Source organism: Aulonocara stuartgranti (assembly GCF_965226115.1).
Source record: "Aulonocara stuartgranti genome assembly, chromosome: 16".
NCBI lineage: Eukaryota > Metazoa > Chordata > Actinopteri > Cichliformes > Cichlidae > Aulonocara > Aulonocara stuartgranti.
Window position 1 is genome coordinate 22871960 of NC_138952.1, and position 25776 is coordinate 22897735.

Sequence of the window (25776 nt, forward strand, 5' to 3'; positions counted from 1 at the left end):
CAGGGGATCAATAATAAGAGTCGCATAATCGGTCCATGTTAAAGCTGGAGAGTGGGACTTTTGTATGAACATGAACCTTTTGCCATATAAGTTAACCCGATGTTGATTAATCCAGCACTGAGTAAATCTCTTGGCAATATCCTAGAGTGTTAAAGTATCATACGCCAGTAGGTATTTCACTTCAGCGAGCAATGATTAGTTTGCCTTAGCTGAAGGAGCAGACCAACACACGCATAGCATGCGACACCAGCTAGGAGTATGGTGGAGATCATGGCAGAAAGACTTAAGGAAACGTTGAAGAAAAGCTTGTGATATTAAAAAGAAAAATCCATGTTCTGAGGAAGGATAGGAGTCTGAAAACGATAACGATCAATGCTGAGAAGAAGAGAAAATGTCATAATTGCAAAAAGAATGAAAGAAAACTGATTAAAAAAAGCTGCTACTATGCCAACCTGTTTTAATCAGTTTCATCTGTATGTTGCACACACACAAACACGCACTGGGGGGTGAAGCCCATTCATCACTGAATACTGTATAAGCACATCAATCATAACACTGGGAGTTGGCCTATAAACTTGTCGGATTATGCAATAAACTTTGCCACATCACACAACAAACAATTCTGCTCGTAGTCACCCTGGACCGATATCAAGACAACGTAATCCTGCTGGCTGGATATAGAGAAACACCCTCAAATGGGAAACTTAATCTTGGCTCTGCAGAGAGGCCGTGTTGGATCACTGATGGATGATCCTGCAGTAAAGAGAGTAGGTTAATTGGGTTGTCAGTTGCTCTCTTAAGCTTCAACCTGAGTGCAACGTGATATTTTTATGTTTGGTCATTAAAATTAAACATTGCAACATGGATCTGCATAACGTATGGTTTGTTGGCTTTAAAACATGATTAAATGTCTGACATTATCAAACTACAAATCTTCACCATGAGCAGCCCTCTCTTGATGTAGTAGATTGTACTAAATGAGAACAAATAGACTGACTTTTCCACTCATGCTGATTTGAGAACCAATGGATGATAAATACAGATGCAAAACCCAACACAACCTCCCCATAAAAACAAATCTGAAGGAGGCTGCGAGGCTTGTTTTGTTTTCAAAATGCAATGGAAAAGAAATGTTGCTGTCTTTGTTTGAAGTAGTTTTGGTGGATGGAAGTGACACAGAACAGTGGTTTCATGTTAGTTTGTCTTGAGTCAGAGCAGCTGAACACCACAGCTAACCAAATTTCAATACAATGCTTGTGATTATTGCTCTGAAGCCCGCGTTAACTATATAGACAAACATGATATCCTTCCCAGTATCCTCTGATCTGGTGTAGAGTATTTTGGCCTCTCGGATTTCTGTCCTGGAAGTAAAGACGTAGAGAGACTTGGCTTCCTCTTCCTGTGAGGACAGACAGATGTTTTATGGAGCTTGGTATAACAGTCACTTTCATGTAACAAAATGGAGTGTTAACATTTCTCAGAGCCCCGTGCCAGCCAAAGCAGCAGGTGTTTGAAAAACTGACCTATAATGGCTCTAATGAGAACCACTCCAGACCAGGATAATTCAGCCCAGAGAATATCTACTGTAATTCAGCAGGAGACCGTACCTTGCAGCCTAGCAGCAGATAATTGTGCCTGGAATTTGACTCCTACTTTTTACCCCAACTTTGGCTTCCATGCAGGTCTCGCCGCGCTCACATTTAATATCCCCCCATGTCAGATTCAACTGCAAGGAACAGCTGTTTTCCCTTGTTCCTATGGCGTAGCTCCATGTCGTCCTTCACCGCCTTTTCTCCATCTCTGCCATCCTGCATGACTCAATAGCCATCCTTCCATCAACCTGATCCTCTTTTTAACTTCCTAAAGTGCTTTGAATTCATCTTTCTTGTCCTCTAATCTCGTCCACTTTCCTCTCTCCTGCCATATTTCTCTCTCATTAATCTCCACATTGCACGAGGCCATGTTTGGTCTGGCACAGCTGCAGTTAGCATCCTATACAATATATTGTCCTCAAGTGGGATAGTGGTAAATAATTTTAGCATTAGCAGAGATTTAACTCATTCAGATACAGATGGGAAAAATGTTTAAGAGCACAAATGCATAACTAAGAATTAAAAGCACTGGAAAGTAGACTGACATCCATATATTTTGCTCTATCTGTCAGACAATAAAGCAAACTAATTTTGCAGCAAACCAGGTTTTATCTTTGGTCCAAGCAGAACGATACAGACATTTACCCCTCTGTTCCCATAGCATCAATACACACAGCCCCTTTCATCTAGCTGCCAAAGCTGCACACTGAGATTTGTCTGTAAGCCAACTTCAGTGAGCAGATTACACACTGGAAGCAGCCTTTATTTTCACCAACTCCAGCCCTCTCACCCCAAATCACTTTTAGTACCATCCAAATCTTTAAAGGGCACCCAAGTTTTAGTCACAAAATACATCAAGGCTATGAAGCATGGTCTCAAAGTTTGCTTTACTTTGTGTGTGTACTTTGGTATCTGGATAATTACATAACATGTAAAACATTTGCGTGTTTTTCCAAGAATGTTGCAAGAATCAAAGTAGACATAAGACTCAATACACGGGGTGGTGTTGATGAGTTGGAGACCTCAAGCTGATTTTTGTAGATGTCAGAGTGGAGGCACTTTAGCAAAAATATTTTTCGGTCAGCAGGTTTTTTAAATCTGAAGAGTCTGTATGTATTTAATTTTAAGTGGTGTTTTCAGGGAGGCTGGTAATCTGGTGATCTTAAACTATAGAAGGAGAACTACAATGAAGAAAACCACAATGATCACTCATTAAAATATGTAACAAATACCTCACTTGTCATGCAATCAGTAGTTTCCCCCGTCGCTAATTTTTAAGCACATGACAGTAAGACAAATGCAAAGACCACCTACCTCTGACCACAGAGGGACCAGACAGAGCTATCCTAAAGATGAAGACTGCAAGGATAAGGGCTAGAAAGATGTGCGAGTGCTGCTGCATCTTCATCATCTGCTGATGTCGGCTCTCAGATCTGCAGTGATCTGAATGATCTCAGAGATCTCACACCACGAGTGAGTCAAATAAATGCTTTCACTGATTTGTCAACAGGTGGTTGAGTGAAGTGTCTGCTGCAGAAATCAGGCTAGACGTGTCCGAGTGGCTGGATACGTGTCTGAGCTTCTGGTTCTCGGGACTAGTGCTGTTCCCTAGACTGGACTTCTGGATGCAGCAGGCTGCTCCTGCACCATCTATACCTCTGGATCAGAGGGAGGGGACAGATGGAGCAAGACCCACCCACTCTCCTCCTGCTGCCCCATCTCTCCTTTCCCCCGCACTCTCTTGTTTTCACACTCTTTCCCTGCAAATGGAGAGGAGGTTTTCTCCAAGCCACCCACCCTCCACAGCCTTCTTTTCTTTTCTTAGATCATTATGTTGTGTCCCCATTTCTCCATTTGTTACCTCGTCACTGTAAATCTTTTCAGGACCTCTAAGAGTGTCATTGGCCCAAATATGACATTTACATGAAAGTTTAAAAATCTTTTTATTCATATTGTCAAATCAGATTTTTGTCTGAGCAATAATCTTTGGATTTGAATTTTGCGAGACCCTAGATTTTGTCTAATTTCTGTCACCTTTGACCAGGGGAAAAATGGGCAACTAAATGTTTGAGGGCAACTCAAACACTTAGTTAAAGATCTTTTTTTAAAATAAACTCTGCATGAACATTGAATATTTTGTATCCCTATCCTGTGCAGCAAAGTTGAGCTGAGTCACATTAAAACTTGAGGATGAAGCTGTTTCAGCTTCTATGCAATACTCCAGCTGAAACATACTCCGTATATCATACAGCTTTATCCTCTCTGACTGCTGACCTAGAGCAGGGGTCCCCAATCCCAGTCCGCGAGGGCCGGTGTCCCTGCAGGTTTTAGATCTCACCCTGGGTCAACACACCTGAATCACATATTTAGTTCATTACCAGGCCTCTGAAGAACTTCAAGAGATGTTGAGAAAGTAATTTATCCATTTAAATCAGCTGTGATGGATCATGGACACATCTAAAACCTGCAGGGACACTGGCCCTCGTGGACCGGGATTGGGGACCCCTGACCTAGAGTCTCAAAAAGAGAATACAAACAGTATAGGTCTGTAGAGAAAGAAGAGATTGTCAGGTGCTCAAATCAAGCAGAAATCAGAATAGGTAGTCTATTGGAATCAAATTGAGAAGATCGATTCCATCAGGTGCATCATCTCATCCAATGCACTTTTGTTGTTTCCAAAAAAATATCCTTGCGTCTGTTTCTATCTTCTTCTATAAATACAATCACATTATCTGTGTAAAGATTGTCTATGGAAAAAAGAACTATAAATGGCCATACAAGCGCAAACAACGTTGAGTATGTCTGTCACCACAAGGTAGTGCACATTTAAATCAGACAGTAAGAACCTGCTTTTTTCACCTGAGGAACATTTCTAAACTTAGATCCATCGTGTCAACAAGTGAACTCGAGATGATAATACATGCTTTTATCTCTACAAGACTTGACTACTGTAACAGCCTGTTTACTTGTCTAAACATGAAAGGGCTAGCCCGCCTAAAGGTTGTTCAAAACTCTGCAGCGAGGCTACTGACCCCCTCGAACAAGGGTGCTCATATGACCCCTGTTTTAAAGTCGCTGCACTGGCTACCAATCAGATTCAGGTTCCATTTTAAAATTCTAGTTTTAACTTTTAGAGCATTACAGAGACAGGCACCTCCCTACATTGCTGATCTGATTCATACACACACCTCCACTCGTAACCTGAGGTCAGCAAACCAAAACCTTTTCGTGGTCCCCCACACTCGCTTTAAAACCCGAGGGGACCGATCTTTCCAAGCTGTTGCACCCAGATTGTGGAATGCACTTCCCCTATTTCTACGGGGTTTGGACTCAGTGGAGACCTTCAAAAAGCAGCTAAAGACATTTTTATTTCAAAAAGCTTTTAATTAGACCAGGGTTTTCATGGTGTATTTTATGACTGTATTATGTTTTTACCTTGTAAAGCACTTTGTGACATATGTCTGTGAAAGGTGCTATATAAATAAAGTTTACTTACTTACTTACTTACACATCTATCTGTATGTTACAGAGTACCAGAGTTGCCATTAACATGCAGCAATGGGTGGTTTGCATGAGTGGAGTTCAAGAGATGAACCACAATGGAAGTAGGCTACTACCTGACTTAGGAATAGAAGAAGAGGAATAGAAGAAAAGCCCTTTATTACCATTGTACATGTACAATGAAATTATGGGTGCACCATGCCAAATGTTAAACAGACAGACAGACAAGAGGAATATATACAAAACAAGAAAAAACACACAACGGAGCGTAAAGTGGTTGGAAGCAGCCTCCAAGGGGTGGCAGAGGGTAGCCAATGATTTTTTTTAGGCGGTGTTAATTACCCATGGCTAAGCTATATGGCTAGCCATACAGCCATATAGCTTTAACCCATAAAAAATGCTTTAGTTACATTGAAACACAGCATTCAGCAGAATGGTTACCATCAAACCAAGAAACCCAATCAACAAATAGGCCAAACAGGGATTACCATGCGTGTGGCTTTAGTTTGTCATGTGTTGACAGTGTTAGTGTAAATACTCTCACTACCAGAAGGGGGAGACAAAAGTTCCACACTGGTTTAAATGTGAAAATAAATGTGGGATTACAAGCAGCAGGTCTCCACAGCCTGAGTGTGTTCCAGTTAAATCCCCAATATGTCACTTAGTCACACATACACACACTTAAGTCTCTACAAGTTGACGTAATGTGCATCCAAATTCGACAAGTTGTGAGCGTACAGAATAAGGCTTTTACATTTGCTGGAAACAACGCCATCATCCTTTCTATAAATACATTCTTTGCAAGTCACGTGCAGCACAGACCAGCTGAAAAAAAAAAAAAAAAAAAAAAAAGCAACTGCCTTTGGCAACCATGTGTCATACATTTGGACATGATTTTCCTGTGCATCACTAACACATGGTGACAGCGTTGCATCATGGGCTTTCTTTGAAATCACCACTCTTTACAGTCACAGCGTTTCGTTTTTGCATCTGTTTGTGTGCATGCTCGACTGCGTTTCCTTGAGCCCGTCGTATTTCTGGTCAGCCAAGAATATCGGCCCTCACAGACAGACACAGACACAGACTGTTTGTGCAAGGCTCACACATCTGCTAGCACATGCGTGTTTATGTGCGTGTGTATTTAAACATCTCCACCCTCCAATACACTGCACTCCATCCCATCCCACATGTCATTACACGAGACGGGAAATGCTATTGCTTACCAGAGGAGGTGTTTCTTCTGTGGAAGTCCCTGAACAGATAGCTTTGGCCTTCATCACGTCAGAATCCATTAAACCAAAAATGAATCATAGGCTACTAGTGAAAATTTTTTAAAAAGTTATGAAGACTGGGTGTAACCAGTTTCCTTAAACTTCTTTTCTGTGGGATGAATGGAAACATGACAGATAAAGACCAAATAAATTATTGATTGATTCATAAAAGAGCATTAAAAGAAACTTTCTTAAGCAGGTCAAAAGAATTTGATTTCTAACTTGGGCCCCTCTGATCTAAAACCCACAAATCAAGTTAATATGAAAGCTTTGCCATTTTCCCTTTTACAATGCCAGCGTAAATGCGGGTTCATACAGGAATATCCACGGACCAAATATGGGAAAAAAACAACAGCCAGGCAACTACTGAGCAAACTAACATAACCAAAAAAGCAGCTCGGGAGTGTATTGCCACTACTCTGAGTACGGTGGGGTATAAAAATACTCTGGTTAATATACATCCACATCCAAAAGTGCATTACCTCCATTACATAACCAGAAAAATCACATATTTTATTTTCTACCCTTTTGTATGCAGCTTATTTACATGGACAAATGTCTGGATGTTGTCCAACAATGAGCGCTATAACCAGCAACTGCAAAACAGCTGTGAGTTAATCCCACAGGCAACTGTATGCATCAAAGTCAATGTGCTTTTTTTGTCACTGACAAGCTTAGATTGTTTTTCTAAGTGAGTGTGATTGTTTTTGATATCGAGCCATGCTTTTGCTTGTACTAATACCAAATCAACAAAATAAGGTTAGTTCCACTCTGTCTGCAGCAGGTCTGTCCAGTCTTGGAACAGCTTTTTTTTTCCAGCAAAGTGCAGTTTTGGGTTCTTCTTCTGTTTGACTGGCGGTAATCCTTCCAGTTAAAATGGTCACGGCAAACACAACTGCTTGCAAGGCACAGCATAAGGTCAGTGCAGCCCCAGCTTCAACAAATACCTAGCAATTATAGCTGTCAAATAAATGTAATAGAGTAAAAAGGGAATAATAATTCCCTCTAAAGCAGGCATAGATAAATCATTTTCCCAAGAGTCCAAATGAGAAACTGGGACTGTTGTGAAGCATTGCAGCAATAAGCTTAAAAAGAGGTAAAATTAATATTGAACAGCGTATTATTGTGGCCTTACAAAACAGTCCCTGTTTCTCGGGTCATGGAGTCAAAGTAAAAACATCAAGAAATGTAAATAGAAAAATGCAAGTACCTCAAAGAGTACAATACTTCAGTTAAAGCATTTACACCATTTACATCATCTTTACCCCCACCACAACCAACAACAACTTTTATTCTTATACGCTTATATTTCCTCAGTTTTCTTTTCACACCTCTCATAAATATCTTATCCAAAAAAGAGCCTTTTTTTTTTCCAACTTTTTACCCAATGTTCTCACTGCCTTGCAACACCACCAATTTCTTTGGTTTCCATCATCCCACTTGCCTTGTTGAATGCAGTCTGGTTTCTATCACTAGAGGAAATATATGTGGTCAACAACTGACCTAATTCATATTTTCAAGAGTTGCAATGAAACAGAATGAACATTACATTCAAAGCTTATAAACAATATTTGTATGTAAACCCTTTGGCAGAGCGCATTTTGCTGGATGGAACTAATTTTTGTGCGGCATTCTTGAAACAGTTTACAGCACAAACAACAATAGAAATGGACTTTCACTTTCAGGGCTCACAGTACGAATTACACTACGCGGGGTAGATGTTCTGAGCTGTTCTGTTACAACTTTTTATTGAAACACTAAGCAGCAGTGATTCAGAGTGAAAACAGCTGTTAACTAAATAAAAGATAAATGGTTCAGAGCATCAGATTTTACAGTAGACTCACAAAAAAAGAAAAATCCTAGCTCTATTCCTCCTGAGTTCAACCACTTGGCATCATAATTCCCTACATTTCCCAATTTGCATCTTCTTATTTTAAACTGTTGATTTGCAGTAATGCATCGCTACTGCTGCCTGCCAAATCCTGCAGTTAGTATTTCTGAAGAAATGTTTTGCACATATAAAAACAGTTATGTTTGTTAGCTTTGCAACCAATGCTCTAATGAAAAAAAGCAGTCACACTCCTCCATAAAAAGATGAATTCTAACAAGACTGTCACTCGTTGCGACCTACAGTACATGATGCTGTAAAACATGTTACAGAGCCAAGTCATTTTCATATACTTATTGACTCTGAAACTCTTAAAGTCTGCTGTTGATCTCAATAAACGTAACAGAGTAGCCTTTCTTCCCAGTGTTTCCCAACCCCTGTGCCGTGGAAGATTATCTGGTTCCACCTGATTAGTAATCTAAGCGATCAGCGTGAGTAATGGGCAGAACAATTACATTCTCTTCCACTAGAGGGCAGTACAACTACCTGCTCTAATTAAATGGGTTGCCAATAAAACAGAAAAAGAGGAAGAAGCAACTACACAATAGTCATGCTGAGGATGCAGAGTGTAATAGCAATAGAAAACTATTTGAAAAGACAAAACTGGTCAGTCTGACCTGGGTCCTGGAGAAAATTCCGACCCAGATAAAGGCCCTAGCATGAGTAGTGGTCAGAAGAAAGCAAAAAAGGTATACTGTGGACAAATACCTGGTGCGTGGGGAAAAATTATCAATAGGCTTTTTGTGACATTTTTGTTTGGTGGTGTGCCGTGCGATTTTTCTACTGTGAAATATTTGCCGTGGCTCCAAAAGGTTGGGAAATGTATTGTAGCTTAATATTTATTCATTATTTTTTAACTTGACTTTTGTGCCGTAAATTTGAGGTTATTTCAAATTAAATACTGAAGTTAAATGGCACAGCTGGCCAAAATAGCACTAAGTGGAAGAAGGATTTAATCCTGGTGTGTAAAACATGAGACTTAAAATATGAGGGCTTGTACAAGACCCCCAAATTACACGGATGTATGTTACAACATTGTTTTGAAGGAGGTGGTTATATGTTTAAGTTCTTAACTTATTTAGTTGATGTTCATAATTACTCTGTAATAATTATGAATGTCATTATAACCCTGAGCTGCTACCAAAACATTGAGATAGAAAGATTTTGACTGCAGAAAAAAAGTGCATGTATGAGAAGAACCAGCCCATTTACCATTTCCAGCAGTAATAAATACTCCGGGTTCAGAGGATCCCTGTGGTTCCTGAATTATTTTTGTGGTGAGGAAAAAATAAAATCAGACATTTTCTCTACCGCACACTGTCATGAGCCACTGTGCAGCCCTTTTTTCTTATTTTGGTGCCTTTTATTCCACATTCCTTTCTCAACTAAGTCACACTGTCCCCTTGCTGCTTTTGTCATCACAGATTCGTCACTTCTTTCTTTCATTTTACGGCTTTTCAGCACATCATCAACAGATCTGCCAACATGCGCCACACAGCTGGAAAACCTGTATCAGTAATGGGTGCAAAAAAAGAAAACAAAACAGCAGTTGTACAAAGCAAAGATCAGTTTTTGTCTGTCAGTTTACACAAGCTTGATTACACTTGGGAAAAAAATTCAAATTTCTTATCCACAGGACATTGGTCACCATACTCCATGAAAACAGATCACATTTAAACTGGTGGAAAACCACTCACAGAAGTCCTCACCAAATTCTTCCCAATATCAAAGTGACACATTAAAATTTCAAAATCTTGACTTTTTTGTGCACCCTCCACGAGTTCTGTGCCTCCAGTAGGTGCAGGCGGTCGGAAAATGTTTGCTGCCGTGGCCAAGAGTAGGTCTTTCACAGCTCAGTCAAGTGTGTGCAAGCTTCCTCGCTTGGACTGGTTGTGATTTTGAGTATGGAATAAGACAAGAATTTAGATTTTTTTTTTTCCACTCACTTTTTCCAACCTGTTGATGCCATGAGTAGAATGGCTTATTAAGTTACAGACTCCCATACCAGGTCAGAGCATTTCAAGGATGAAAATACTGCACACATTAAAGGACACGCTCATTCTTCCAGATGACTCCACTTCTTGCCACCCCACAAAGATCAGATATTTCTGTCATCACTGTCTCACCAAGTTGCTATAATATGAAATCTATAATGATACTTTTATCGAACCTCTCCAACTGCGGACCTTGTTACATTTTTGTAAACTTATTATGTGCCAGTCAGGATGTGCGGTCGTGCATGAAGTCCACTTTTCCAGGCAAATAAATGGGCTCTGCATTCTACAGCAAAGCGGAAAAATCTATGGGATAACCATCTGAAGTTTCACGCACACACCCACAGTGTGCACACAAATATCTTTTTCATGTGTAAAAATCACCATATTGTACTGCATGCCCACTGCCATGAGGCTGCAGTGTTTTCCTCAGGATTAGTTTAATTAATATATTTGTATTGCCCATCAAAGTGTAGTCTATGCATAGGAAACGAGGGACTGTTAACAATATTGTGCTATTCAATGTTAAAAAGTGACGTAAACCAACAAACAGCATAAGAGATGAAATGCAAACACACATCCTTCTACATCTGCAAAAGATTTTTAAAGTTATAAAAAGAAATCTACGAGGAGGGTTTTTGTGTGGTATGTTTAAAATGTTCACATTTATACTGCAGACTGACTAAAAATTCCATTTTTGAAAATGAGACGCACAGCCGCATTATGATTTTTGACAGACAGGAAGAGTAGCTGCCAACTGCCATGTGGCAATTAGCAAATCTTTTTTTCTTCTTCTGGAAAGCCAAGGGGGACAGCAGCGATGTAGATGATGAAGCAAAAGGATTTAGAGGAACTAGAGGACAGAGAAAAGAAAGAGACATAATTCATCCACTTTTAAATTTGTCTCAGAGAGCAGAAGAGAGCGATCAAAAGCTCAATGTGGTTCTCATTTTGTGTGCCTTTGCTTGTGTGTGTGTGTGCAGGCATGCACGTATTTTATGTATGTGAGAGAGCTTGTCAGGATGGATCCTCCATCTGAAAGATAAATAACCACATTACATGGGAGGATCAGGCCTGCAGCTTAGAGCTGACAGCAGATAGGATACTAGAAAAATCCACAGTCTTAAAGAGAGAATCTGGCTCTGACACAGAATCACAAACACACACATGTCGGCATCAGAAAAGTCTGACTTTTTACACACTCTCTACTCCGCTACTGCACAGTTTTTTCGCTCCCAACAATCAACAGTGACCTCCATACAAATAGTTTCTTTTCATTTAAAGACACTACGGACACTGTGTAATCGCTTAACTCTCAAATGTTATAATCAGTATTTGCATGTAAAGGGGTTCAACTACATAAAAGACCATTATTGATTTTATTGGTTTCACATAATTAATGATGGAACAATGTGAATTGTTTCAGGATTTGTTATGAAAAGCAGAAGAAATTTATTGAAGAAAATGAAATAAGCGCTAATAATGCTTCCTATCGCCTGAAATGTAAACTGTTTATCATTCAATAAGCAAATGTTACCTTAGTGTTACGTTCATAGCTCCTGCCCACTGCCTGCAAAGTACCAGAGCATCTAGAAATTTCGTAATCCCACATCACAATTACTTTATGATGTATGTGTTTATTTATTTATAACTTTGAAGGAAGCACCTGTAAGTGAGAAAAGGGCATTCTTTGAGCAGTCTTAAATAGGGTGAAGATGCATTACATTAAAAGTGCAAGACGACTTCGACTAAATTTAAACACGGCAAAAAGCAAAACAACACTTTAACAGAATTATAGTTAATGTAAATTCAATTTCATTGTTCTCCCCAACAATCCTATATTGAATATATTTATATAACAGACACAGTCATGGCCCTGACTGTAGCTGTACTTTGAAAATCAACTTACAGTGACAGAAAGTTTCCCTTTTGTGCATTTTGCTGCTTTCGTTTTTATTTGTTTTGGGTTTTTTTAAACATATTTCTGTGATATAATGAAGAACATTTGTGAGGATTTTTTTATGTTTCAAAAACTTTTGTTAGCAAATAAATGAAATTTAATTTTGGCACTGATGTACCTGCCTTTTGGCCATGACTGTAGAGCTTTCCAAGATAAGTCAATATCAGTACGCAACTGTAGCATGGTCAACGGTGACCAACAATTTCAGCAAATTTTCTAATCACTCTACAGCTTTAAAAAATAGTTATCATATTTCAATATGAGATGCTACAAAGCAATTTCAATCTTCTGTAGGGCATCACATTAGACATTGAGTATAATGACTTCTCTCAAAAATCTTTCACTTACAGGTGATGGTTTTTCCAGGATAATTTGGATCATCATAGCTGCTGGTGCTAGCATGCTGTTTTTGTGCTAAGCAAAGCTACTTTCATTAACCTGTGTGTTCGATATGTGGCACATATGTGGTACAGTACTGATCTTGATTTGTAAATAAGTGTATTTTCCTAATAGTTATCAGGGACTAGAGCAGACAGTAACAAACACATTGTCCTTTGTATATATAACAGTAATAATTATGCATTAACAAAAATCCAACTTAAGTCAGTGAGATGTGTTATAACAAGACGTTCTCCATCACCCCACCAGTTCTTAACCATCCAAATTTTAAATACAACCCACTTATACATACAAGATGCATCTTTGACAATTGTTGTACTTTATGTAAAACATAAATGACTTAAAAATCACAAAACAGATGTGCACGATGGTAAAAATCATTTTCAGGCTTTGGAACTGAACACTGAAAACTACTCAGCTCTGCCATCTTTTGAGTAAAAATCCAGCATCACATTTTGTTTTAAAGTTAAGACACATGATGAAATAATGTTTTATGGTGGAACATTGGCGGGCTATGAGGGTCCTGTACAATACACAAGTCCTGCAGAGTAGGTCGGTGTGCACACAGTGGAGCAATAACAGAAGGCCTTCAGAAATCAACAAATAAACTGTTTAGATGTGTTTATACACAGTACACGGCTGCACAGCTTCATTGCATCTTTCATTGTTTGTGAAAGTTAACACTGCATTTTTGTGTTGCAAATAGTCATAAATTTCACAAAGATGAGACTGTGGCTTAGAACAAATGTGAAGAGTTCAAACAGACGTCTCAATTCAGATGTATTTGATTATGTTTCACAAAACAAATTTGCTTTGAATTTTGGGTAAATTAAACATGGCCGGGTTGCTTTGTCAGCCATTGTTCTTTAACTGCTCAGCTGTTGTTTTTCTAACTGAAAATACTTCATTTTTATTGTTTCAGGGGTTTCTACTGCAAAGATTCAGCAAAGACCTATGCATCTATACAATAAAGCTTACAAAAAATGTTTGCTGAGATGAGGTGGCCTTTTAGCTTGGCTCAGCACTTGAGTATATTGAGTTGAGTATATTGTCCTTATGATTTAATCTTATTATGTTAAACTTGGATTAGGTTTGACATTTCTTTGATAAAACGCCATCTTTACATTTGTGAAAGTATTTAACTTAGATTAAACTTGTGTCATTGTCACTTCATCCTTATGACCTCCACTGTGTGATAACCTTTGCCAGAGACTCAAACATCCTCAGCATCCACTATCTCAACCAGGAAATTGTTTTCTTTCTGCAGACTTTGTTATAATGGTTCTTTAATGGTTCTTTTTGATCACAAAGTCACATCATCACCATGATCGGTGTTAGGAGACACCTTGAAATATTTTACAGCCTCTCACTTGCCATCAAAAGGAAAAGGGGGGAAAAAAGAACTAAAAAGAGCTTCAGCCACCAGAGAAACAGATACAAAATACAAATAAAAAATATATAAAAATTTTAAAAGAGAAGGATGAAGGAGACATAATTTCTAACTGAAGTAAGTTTTTTTTTCCGGGTTTGGTGATAAGACTATACTAAAGCCGTCTTTTGTCTCTGTGCTGTTTTTGCTGCTTTGAGTTAGGAGAAATAAATCACAGGATCAAACTAAGGGAAGCTTTAGCAAATGCCTTTGGTTGGGGAAGTGGAAAATAATTATCCACTCCACACCACATCATCAAATCATTGCTGAACAGAACATGAAAACCACAGTTTACACTAAAGCCTGTGACACCTTAAGGAAAAAAACAAACAACCAAATGCACCCTCTTTCCATTTTTCTGTCCATTTATCTGCTAAACTGTCTGGACTGCAAAGCAGAAAAATAAGAGAGGCTCTTCCAATAAGGAATTTAGCTGGATACAACCCAGAGTAAATCAACATACGGCAGATGATGAAGTAAGACACACTAAATGGATACACAGTAGTACTTGTTCAACCTCACAGGAGATGCATATAACTTACCACAGGTGTCCCTGTAGGGTTTAATCCATTTGTCTTCATGTCAAAGGGTTGAGGGTTGGCGCAGGAGCAGTGCTGGTTACGGCATCGTTCACTGGCAGGGTTAAGGTTATAATTTATTCACAGAATGATAGATCGAGGGAAAGGAAGAGAGAAAGATAGAAAGAATTGGATTGTTTAAGCCACAGAAAACAATAGTTAATAGACAAAACTGATTCTGTGCCCAGGTTGAAACAAAGGCAAAGGCATATTTTGTCTTGGAATGCATGGAATATGAAGGAAAACAATCAGATCTGAAAGTCCAGTTTTCTCTTTTCAAACTCTTTTCCCACAGTTTATTCTAACTGCCCTTGTTTAGGCTGTCCATGTGGCAGATGGGAAACATGAATTGTATATTTGAAAGAAATAAAGAAACAAGAGGTCACATGATAGATAAGACCTAAGTTTATTTTTATGTTTCCACCTGAAAAAATGTTCCCAGTTCAGTCATTGTCAACTCTGCAGCTGTGAGGGCGGAATGGGCAATCTTGGACTGAAAAACAAGTCTTCTGGTCCCAATCACCACGGAAGAGTGAGACGGGAAAAAACATTACTGCTTCTTAATCAGCCAATCAACAGTAAATGCCAACCTTGTAAAAACGTCTGTGGATGTTAATATTACCAAATGTGAGGCAACAAAAATGAAACACAAAAATGCATTTTAGTCATAGTATTGAGGCTAACTTCAAACTGGCATGCTCCGTTTCTCGAAATTTAGATGTACAGCTTTGTCCTTATATATAATGACGACTTAATGGCCGTCATTATATATAAGGTGAGCACATTGGAAACGTAATCACACAACTAAAGTGAAACTGCAATTGCAAAAGGTCAGAATTAGCCAGAAAGTCTGTACAGCAGTTAACTCACAGAGAAAAATATCAGCCAATCAGAGCACCATATCTTGTCCCCAAAAGTGATCAGTTGTGAGGAAGTGAAATAATATAATACACAAAAGATACACAGAAAACGATCATCTAAGTACACCCTGAAAAACTAATGAAGCAAAATATCAAGTTGCAATACCTGAGTCTAGAAAATCTATCATCTATTATCTGATGCCAGGACTTCCAGTTTAGCCAGCAGATATTTAAACCAAGTGCGACAGATTTCAGGCAATTCTGTGCTGCGGGTTTCCAATGAGCCCTGCGGCAGACTTGTCCAAAGATTACCCCAACTCTCGCCCTACAAGCTGAGCTCCCACCCCAACCCTGGAAAAGATAAGCAGAAGAAAACATGAATTGCTGGGTAGGTTGTCTAATGACAACCAAAGCTTTTATGATTAGATTTTAGCAAATGCAAGCCCACTTTTGCACATTACATAAACCTTTTACCTGCATATTACCAAAGCTTGCTCAAACGCGAGAGCAGTCAGAGTACTATTGGCAGGCTAAACAGGCTAAGCTTCTTGTTTCTGTTTTAAAAATCTTGGCCTTCACCTACATAATCTACACATTCTTGTCCAGAAACCTTTATAAAGATAAAAACCACAGTCACACATGACCATGCAAGAGAAAGTGAAAACGCTTTCCTATGTACACCCAATAATCAAAAAGCAGCATTATCATTTGTTTATCATAAAGAATATTAATTATAGCCACTTTCTATGATCACATTAGCTTTTCCTCACAGTTTTGGTGAACACTATCAGATTAGGACAACTTCTTTAAACTGTTTAGAACACATAGCAGACAGAGGTCTGGCCATGATGAACCCAATCAGTACAGAGTGGTGCATCTAAGTAAAACACTCTGTTTTTCCTCAGGAGCAGCATCTGAAGTGAATCTAAGAGACAGCTGAAGATGGGCCAGTAAAGCAAAGTTGTTGCTTGAAGCAGAATTCCTGGTGAAGAGGGATATCCTTAAATTGCCAGAGAGAAACTCATGAGCCAGTGGTCTGTGTTGTTTACTATGTTTTCAATCTTCTCCAATGGTAAAAAATTCACATTGACTCACAGTGTCAGTTTTCTGCTCTGAAGGGGAGGATTATAAAGCATACTCTTATATAAAAGAAAAGAGATTTGGCATTTGAAAATATGTTTAACATGTAATTAAAACTGAAGTATTGTCACGATCCACAGTGGCAGACCGAGTGGAAAGTGTGTGGAGGACTCAGGTGCAGACACAGGCGAAGACACGAAACTGAGTTCAAACGAAAAGCGAGCCTTTATTTTGGCTGATGACATGGAGGTCAAACAAGGCAGAAGCACAGTGACGAAACTAAACTATAACTAAACTGGGAAACTGGTACTATGATGCCACAGAAAACTATGAATACAAACATGGTGGGTGAGAACACAGACGACGCGACACTGAACACAGCAAGGCTGAGGACTAAATACACACATGAGGTGATCAGGGAAAGTGGAGACACATGGGGATACAGCTGACTACAATGAAACATAATGACAACACAGGGGAGAGTAAACTAGATGCAGTGAACAAAGAACAGACTCTTTCAAAATAAAACAGGAAACACGGAGATGCCTCGTTTATTTGTTATTTTTCTTCCAAAACTTCCAGACTTTCATATAATTTTTTAAAACATGTTCACAATTTCTCTGGTTTTTCTGAAGAGGTTTTCTTTGGTCATTGGGTAGTTTTTCACTCATTTTCAGTCAAGTCTCTGAACCTGATCATTTTCAGAGGAAAACCTCGACCATCAAAAAAAAAAAAAAAAAACCCCTAAATGAGAGAGCACTTGGTTTTGGGGGGACATCTGCTGTGACTGGTTTGGGGTGAGAGGAGAAAGACAGGATAAACCAACACAGACCTATGAATCATTCATAGAAAAGGCACCTAACTCAAGAGATGAACCAGTGTTCTGTCTACTTACAGCAGACAACTCAACATTTTTAAATTGTATTTTTAGGCACTTTGTTACTAGCAGCACATTCACTGAATTCATTTATTCCCATTTCTTTAGTAATAATTGAACAATTCCTTAGATAAAACAAGAGCTTTTAGTCAAAAAGTTGGGTGTGCAGTGTGTCCTTAAAAAACTGGGGAAGCTGGACAAAAGGAGGACAAAGGAAGAAGTGGCAAAACTATCTACAACAGACGAACAGTATCTAAAAGCCCTGTCCTTGGGAAATAGGACAAAAAAATCAGCAAGGACTTGACATGGGACCTTGGAGATACAGCTGGACCTTCATTGGATCTACTATCTGCTGATCACTGAATACTCATCACACATGGTCTCAGTGGAAGGGTGGCTGTCAAGAAGCTATTCTAAAGGGAAACAGTGAGAAAAAGATGAAGAACGCCAAATTACGCAAGAACTGGAATGAAAATCAGCAGCAATAGGTCTTATGGATCAAAATTTGAACTTTTGGGTGAAATTGTCATCAATATGAATGAAGGAGGTCAGAAGAAAGGTACAACAATGAGCGTCTACAGCCATCTATAAAACGTGATGGAGGTAATGCATTTCAGTTAGTGATGCTAGAGATCTTGTCCAAAACTGATGGTATGGATGCAGAACCATCAGACTTCACCCATCTGGAAATCATCTGATTGGCAAAGGCTTCATTTTTCAGGATGACAATGAGAGTGTAGAAAGATAGATAAACATAATGGAACACCATCGGTTATGGATTGGCATCCCCAGAACCAAGACCTCAACATTGTTGAAGCACTGTGGGATCATCTTGATAGAGAACAGAACAAAAGGCAGAAACATCCATCTTTGAATCTCCTTCAAGACGTCTCGAGAACTATTCCTGAAGACTACTTAAAGAAATTGTAAGAACACTTCCCTAAGAGAGATTGTGTTGAAGAATAAGGGAAGTCATACCAGATACTGACTTTTGTAAAGTACAGTGTGAAATTTTGAATGTCACTAATAGTAGAAAAGCACTATAAAATTCCAGTCCATTTAGTCTATGTTCCTGCCACAGAAACATAAACATTATTCTCAGTCACACAAACACTGAAAACCATATCAAACATCCATAAAGGTTAAAGCATAAGGATAAATTAAATGAGCACTTCTAAATCAGTGAGCTTTAACATTTAGATTCCCATATGTCCTTGCACTTGCCTTTGAGAAAAACTTTCTGCTGTAAAAAACACAAGTGAAAACCATTAGAGAGTTCTGGCACAAACCCTAACATCACCTAAAAATGAACAACTGTATCCAGCAAAACGAACTGTGAATAAATACACACCAGAAAGGCCCCTACGTAAAGTGAAGTACAGTAGATTGCAATGAACTGCAGACAACCTGACAGCATGTGCAGCATGTGGGAGATATTCTCCATGGCAGCATTCAGATCCAGGTCTGTAACAACCATGCTAATGCTTGATTGTGTTTAATTTGATACAAATGAGGACATTATCCAGCAATTTACCAGGAGCAAGTTCTACACAATATTTCACTTCATTACCAAACGGGATAATATGACTGGCAGGTCATCTGTAACATATGTGAAAACTGAACTGTGAATTTCTTTAAACCTTTTTCTTTCCCGCTCTCTCAGGGGACTGTACTCGAGAGATGTGGTGCCGGTGTCATAAAGTATGCTTCCCTGAAAAACTGCTGAAAGATTTCTGACAGAAACAGGCCAACATCTAATTGGGCCTGGAGAAGAGGAGAATTCTAGCTCTTAACTCTTTTTTTTATTCATCCCTGTGTTTCCCATTAAAATAGTTTCCAGCCACTGAAAAAAGGATTTGAAACAGCCAGCCTCAGGTAGTACCTGCTAGAGCATTTGCCAGACCATTGGGATGAACTCTAGACCTGGTTCTGACGTTTAACTCTTTCCAATAACATTTAAAACCTTAAATTAAAAAAAAAAAATCCATGCACATTCAACCACTATTTTTTAGGCCACCACACACTGAAAGCGCACATTTTTTTAGAAAATATATAGTGATTATCTTCAAAATCAGAGAGCATAATATATGATATAAACAATAACAATAGACAACACAAAAGTCTTACTTTTATTATCTGTTCTGTCACTTAGAGGTCTAAACATAACGCTTCAGTAAATCTAAATCTAAGTTAGACTAGCAACAGATGTTTAAACGTTAAACAGAACGCGTCTCATCGTATCTGAATTAGTCTTAGTGCCGTTGATAGTCATGTGGAAAATGTGTTGTGTGTGAAAATAGGACATTTGACAAAGGAAAGAATGTACAGTAAATGGTTCCAGTTGTGGGGTGGCTCATGATTTTGATCCAGCTGTCAGAAGAAAATTATGTTTATGGGGCCATTTTTTCACTAATTTGAATCAGCACATTAGAAATGCAAATAAACAATAACTGTAGGAAAAATGAAAAGTAAAATAAAATTAGAAAGTAAAAGTGATAGATTTCAGTCTAAAATGTTCAGGTAATATCCTGTCCCTCACAAAAGTAAGGAACCACGGACCTTTTATTCTCTTAATGTGTAGACATCTGTTTCATTTCAGCTCACTGCGAGAGTCTCTAGTGTGGTAGCAAGCAGGACATAAGGGTAAAACATACATGTTACCCCTCAGCCCCTTGCAGACACACCTATGGTAGCAATTTCAAAATCCTAGGTGACTTCCTTCTTGAGTTATCGCATTCACAAGATTTTCAGCAAACTTAACGTCTGACCTTTAATAAGTCGAGATCAATGAGATTCAAACTCGTCCCAGATTTTTGGTAGATACACCTAAATTATCAATTTGAAGTTTGAGGGATTCCTCTTTCGCTCTTTCACACACACACACACACACACACACACACACACACACACACACACACACACACACACACACACACACACACACACACACACACACACACACACACAGCAAAATTGCATATTTGTTAGTGTACCTCTGTGTATCATCTTAGTTTACTTTGTTACAGAAGCAGCAGTTGGAGACCCAGTGTGTCTGTTTACTTCATCCTCGACTTTTTCCCCCACCCCCATTCTTTTTTCTCACCCTTTACTTTTTTTATTTCAATAACGAGGAGGCTACAGAAAGTCTTCGGTGTTCCTCTTGGGAAAGAAAATATGTTTCGAACAACAAAGCAGGACAGGACAGGTTAATAAAAAATACATAAATAAATTTTAAAAAATTGAAGCTCCTAACGTCACCTCTTTTTCCAGTTGTCGCATTTACAAAGTGGGTCCACGCCACCCACCGGCTATTTAGGGCTGAGAGGTAAAAAGGAGTGAAGCAGCTAAAAGAGAACCAGACAAATTTTATGACAGCTTTACCGTCAACTGAAATTTCCCTACTTCTTTTCACAAGTTAAAGAGTCAGAGTACAGAGCTATTTTAGTGAACTCAGCTTTGGAATATTCTTAAACTACATTTGCAGCATGCATTTTGTCCTAGTAAATAAAATATTAAAGTCTCTGTGAAAAGTTTCAGAGAATAAACAATTTTAAACCGAATATGTCCATTGTCTGTCTAAAAGTACATTTAGTAGTTGACAATGACAGTGAGGTCACTGTACTGATTTAATGGAACAGGAGATTCACATCACGGATGTGCAGCTGATGAATCTGCAGCAACTGTCTGATGCTATTACATCAATATGGACCAAAATCTGTGAGGAATGTTTCCAGCACCTTGTTGAATCTGTACCATGAATAATTAAGGCAGTTTTAAAGGCAAAAGGGGCTCCAACCTGGTACTTGCCTGGTATGTCGCTAAATGACTTAATATAAAAGTTTAATTCTTTGAGTTAGTATGGTTAGTAGTTTCTGAACACACAGAAGAATAGAAGAGCAAATACATCTAGGTCTAATTGTAAGCAGGCGATTAATGTGCAGACTGGAAAAAGTGTCTCTGCTTCCAAGTTCCACAATCACCCCAGCTGGCCCTTCTCTCTCTCGCAGGTCTCTTACATTTTTCATAACATTCTTTAATCCACCTGGCCGACTACGCACACAGCATATCCAGACACATGCAAACATATGTACGCACACACACACAGACGCAATTACTTACAGTAAGTTTGCACTGTATTCCCAGTAGATGGATCCATGACCTCGCAGTGTCAACAGACCATAGAGAAAGATCCTTCAACAATCAGTGAATGAAGGACAATGAGGACACGAAGAGGTCGCACACATAAATATATTGTGTTACATTATACATGATACATCACACAAGTGAGTTGTTTATCTCCAGCTGACAGGTTGGTGTGCAAGCTGCAATGTCTTGATTTCACACACACACACACACACACATTGGTTGAAGACTTGGAAAATGTATTTGGGCACAGGATCATCTGGTTTCAATATGTCTGTCACAAACAACTCTTAATATTGGCCAGACAGCAAAAAGATTTTTTAGCACTGCTAAGATCAGCAGTTGGCCAAAGAGCTCATCACTTCCTAAACCGAGCAGAGAAAATAGAAATATATGCCTTTATTCATTCCGCATAACAGCACATGTATCATATCAAATAAAAATGTGTATTAGCTTCAGGTACTTATTATACATTCAAGCTTTTTTTAACTCTTAGTAAGATATGAAGACGCTTCAACTCTCATTTCTGATGGCGCATCATTCCAGTTACTGCTGATTTGGAATAAACAAGAATGATTTGATTTCTATGATGCTAGTAAAATCCATCAATATTTTTTCAGTTTTTCTCTTATTTCAGTAGGCCATGCATCTATAGTATTGACCACCCATGTATATTGTGGATCAATATTAGATTTTTCATTTTAATATGTCAGCGAACAATGGTATTTGTCGCCGATTTACTTGTTTTCTATCCTTTCACTCGAATTTTGAATGTTCAGTCGCTTACCCCTGGCCCTTCTCATCTTGTGCTTTCCCTACTGGCTGCCTCGCTGGCTATGTTGTTGTTGTTCATATCCTTAAAATCAGCTGCTTCCCCAGAGAGCATCTCATCCCACCATCAGATGCACTCCAACTCAGCTGCCTTGGACAGCAGCTGGAGGCAGCAGTCGTTCATCTTCTTCTCTGGAGATGTGCTGAGAGCTGGAAAGCCGCCCTAACGTCATCCGCTGCAGTCCAAGACAGTGAAGCTGTTAAAATAAAAGCAAAAAAGAAACTTTAATTTAATTATTTGATAATTTATTCAAGAAAGCATGTACAGCACAAATAAAAATATATACATACACCACTCCCTGACTTCCTACCAAAATCTAAATCTGTGTGAAATAATAAAAGACACAATATTTTTTTAAAAACATAATCCACCACATAAACCACGTGCTGGCTTCTGTTTAATTATGTGTTATGTTCTGGCACTTCTCCTGGTTATCTACCAAGCCAGCAGGAAGTCAGTGCACTCAACCAAAACCCAATCAGACACATAATCCCCAGTAAAACCACAATGTGTCAACTTCAGTGGAGAGACTTTATTTTATTTTTTTTTAAATGCAAAACCCTCAGCCTGGACGTTAACATGTACTGTTAAAGCAGATGAATGGTATCTAATTGTTATGACAGTTGAACATCTGTTAAAACACACCTGAAAGTAATTCTGCCTCGCTTAAGGTTAAATTGTCTAAGGTTAAGATCAGATATATTCTGCAGACACTTTATGTGCCACCAAGCCACCATGCCTTTATCACATCCTTTTATCATGTCCTTTTTCACAAGGGGGTGTAGACAATAAAAGACAAAAGAGACTTGGGCAATTACAGGAGGCAGAAAAAAGGGCAAAAGTTAGAGGGAAAAGCAGATCTGTGAGGAAAAAGCTACATGAACCATGATACTCTTTCAAACGGTTATTGTAATCACTGCTAATGTAAAACATCCCCTCCTGTTGAGCCCAGAATGTGTTTTTATGTGTTAGATTTGTAGGTAAGCTATGGTTTCCTCCACAAAGCACAATGTATCTAAAACATTATCACTCTTGACCCCAGATATGATATGACGTACCTTAACAGAAGGGCCAAGAAAAAAAACTAAGGGTCTGAAACAGAGCAGTGGTACAGAATCTGCTTTCCTTCACCTCCCCTCTGAAGCGCTCCGTAAGTGAGATCGCATGTCTTCCTTAATGCCTCTGCTCTTATTTATTAAGACAGAGCCTGCACTCAGCTACCTTAGCTTAGCATAACAACTGGAAACAGAGGAAAAACAGCCAGCTTGGTTTTATCTAGAGGTAACGTCTGACTAGGAGACACTCAAGAGCTCACTTTATATCTATATGCAGGGCTAATTATGTGAAGTAACTTCCTGTCAAACCATTTCTTCCCAAGAATTCACTTTCCAAATACTCCTGGCAAAAGGATTCATTTTGTAATACACAGGTTTTTGTTCTGAGGTTTGTGGTATTAGAAACACTGATGTTATCACCAATTTGTTGATTAGTGAACTTAATATGTCAGGACTGTTCCAACCATCAGCCATCAGTCATTTCCTAATTTTTTCATTAAAAGAACAAGTCTTGACCACAGTTCTTGCTAGGAAGCAAACAGAGGTGTCCAGGTAACTGAAAAACACATCAGCACAACTTTTTCTTTTTTTGAACTATTTTTCACTTTTGCAACCATGCCTCATGGTACAGATCGAGGGAATATGGCAATTACAAATAGTGGAAAGTGCCTAGTAAAGAACCATGATTGGCTGGTCTATGCATGTCTAGAACAAAAGAAGCACGAAACACTAAAAACTGACTGTAATGTGACATGCATGCTTATTTTGTGTTCAGAGTAAGAACACACAGTAGTAAAGGAGTGTGAGTGCAGTTTTCTAATAATGAATATAGTTCAGTTTTTCAGACTAAGAATAAATTCATAATTTTAAGTGTTAGGTGCCTATACAAAAACAAAGAGATCTGCTTTCTATAACTATTGTTCATTGTAACACTGGCCAATAAAAGATTAATTCCTTATGCACTTTTGGTGGACGTGAATAAGAACTCAATGTGAAAAAAAAAAGAAAATACTGATAATAAACTATAGGGAGAAACTTTATCCTTTCAGAAATAATGGTTTTAAAAAGAGAAGAAGTGAATGGAATTAATGAACCCATTTGACCCTGAAATAAATTTGGCTCTCGATGGTTTTGCGTGAGTAGTCAACGTTAAAAATCTGTTACAGCAAACAGAGGCTCAGCTTTGGCTTTGATCATTGTTTGACTTTAATTTTAAACACAGTTTTCTCACAGATAAACTATACTCAGGACAGACATTCATCCACTGATCCACTTTCTGCCACTTATCCTAGGCTGGGTCATGAGGGCAGCAGTCTAAGTGTGACCAAGTGGTCGGCGGGGTTATGCACAAAATAAATAAACTTAACAACGCCACCTAGGGGAATTACACCCCCAGGAAATATATTTAAGAAAAATAAATAAAAGGAATAAAAGAAGACCGCACAGATTCAAGGATGCACACTGAGGCAGGTTGGCTTCCAATATTAAAACAGTTTTATTTATAGAGATAAATAAAATATTATAAATAATATTTTATAAATAAAATATTAAAAGTCAAGATGTAGCGTCATTATTGACAGTGTCCTACAGTAAAAATAAACAATCGTGGAACTTGGACTTACCAGCAGCCGTGGAACCAAAAGAAAATCACACCAAAAGAATCACTGCAGACCACCCAGTGCTGTACAAAAGAAAGTGTGAAAACGACCCACCACCTGAGGTCCCAGGGCCACTGGCTCGTCCTCCTTCACTGAAATAAAACACAGAAAAGTATGTTAAAAGAATAAAAGGACACTGAGCGTCAGGCTCGCTACAAATCATAAAAAGACTAAAACACACGTTAATAACTTTAATAAAAGAAATCTCACACACACACACACACACACACACACACAGGAAAGGCTTATTCCCCACGGGTCAAACTACCACTCGTGCTGGTAATAATTATTCTCAGGCGTAGGCCGGTCTGGCTCCCCACCGGCTGAGACCGGCCACCCAGGCGATTTAGAGTCCCAGCACGACACTCGGGCAGAGAATCACTTCAGCCCGATCACAGAAGTGTGGGTACGAGCAACAGTCCAGGGTAAAATAGAACACCAGGCGAACCCAAAAAAAGGTAAGCCTACTTAATAAAAACAAGATAAGACAAAACGAGACAAGACAGCAGACTCCACCAAGGAGGAGTTCACAACAGCAACTGAGAAGGCAGTCCACTCTTCCAATTTAGGTTGGACAATTTACCATGGAGAGGTGAGTACAGCAGTGAACCCCCAGGACCGGAGGCACTATACTCTCATTGGTGGAGATACCACGAACA

General features: G+C 38.8%; 1 protein-coding gene across 7 annotated transcripts in view; it reads right to left on the reverse strand.

Annotated features, from left to right (window-relative positions):
• The window catches only part of abi3bpa (ABI family, member 3 (NESH) binding protein a), a 44290-nt gene extending 21900 nt beyond the window's left edge, over window positions 1-22390 (reverse strand). For 5 of the 7 annotated variants that reach the window (XM_082508035.1, XM_082508034.1, XM_082508032.1 and 2 more), the window contains exon 1: window positions 2907-3208. In XM_082508035.1, coding sequence (XP_082364161.1) covers window positions 2907-3003 — 97 coding nt within the window. In that variant the 5' untranslated portion in view covers window positions 3004-3208. Of the gene's footprint in view, window positions 1-2906; window positions 3209-21548; window positions 21601-22359 lie in introns of those variants that run through there. The other 2 variants (XM_082508033.1, XM_082508031.1) reach the window with 2 other exon arrangements.
• Window positions 22391-25776: the final 3386 nt, after the last annotated feature.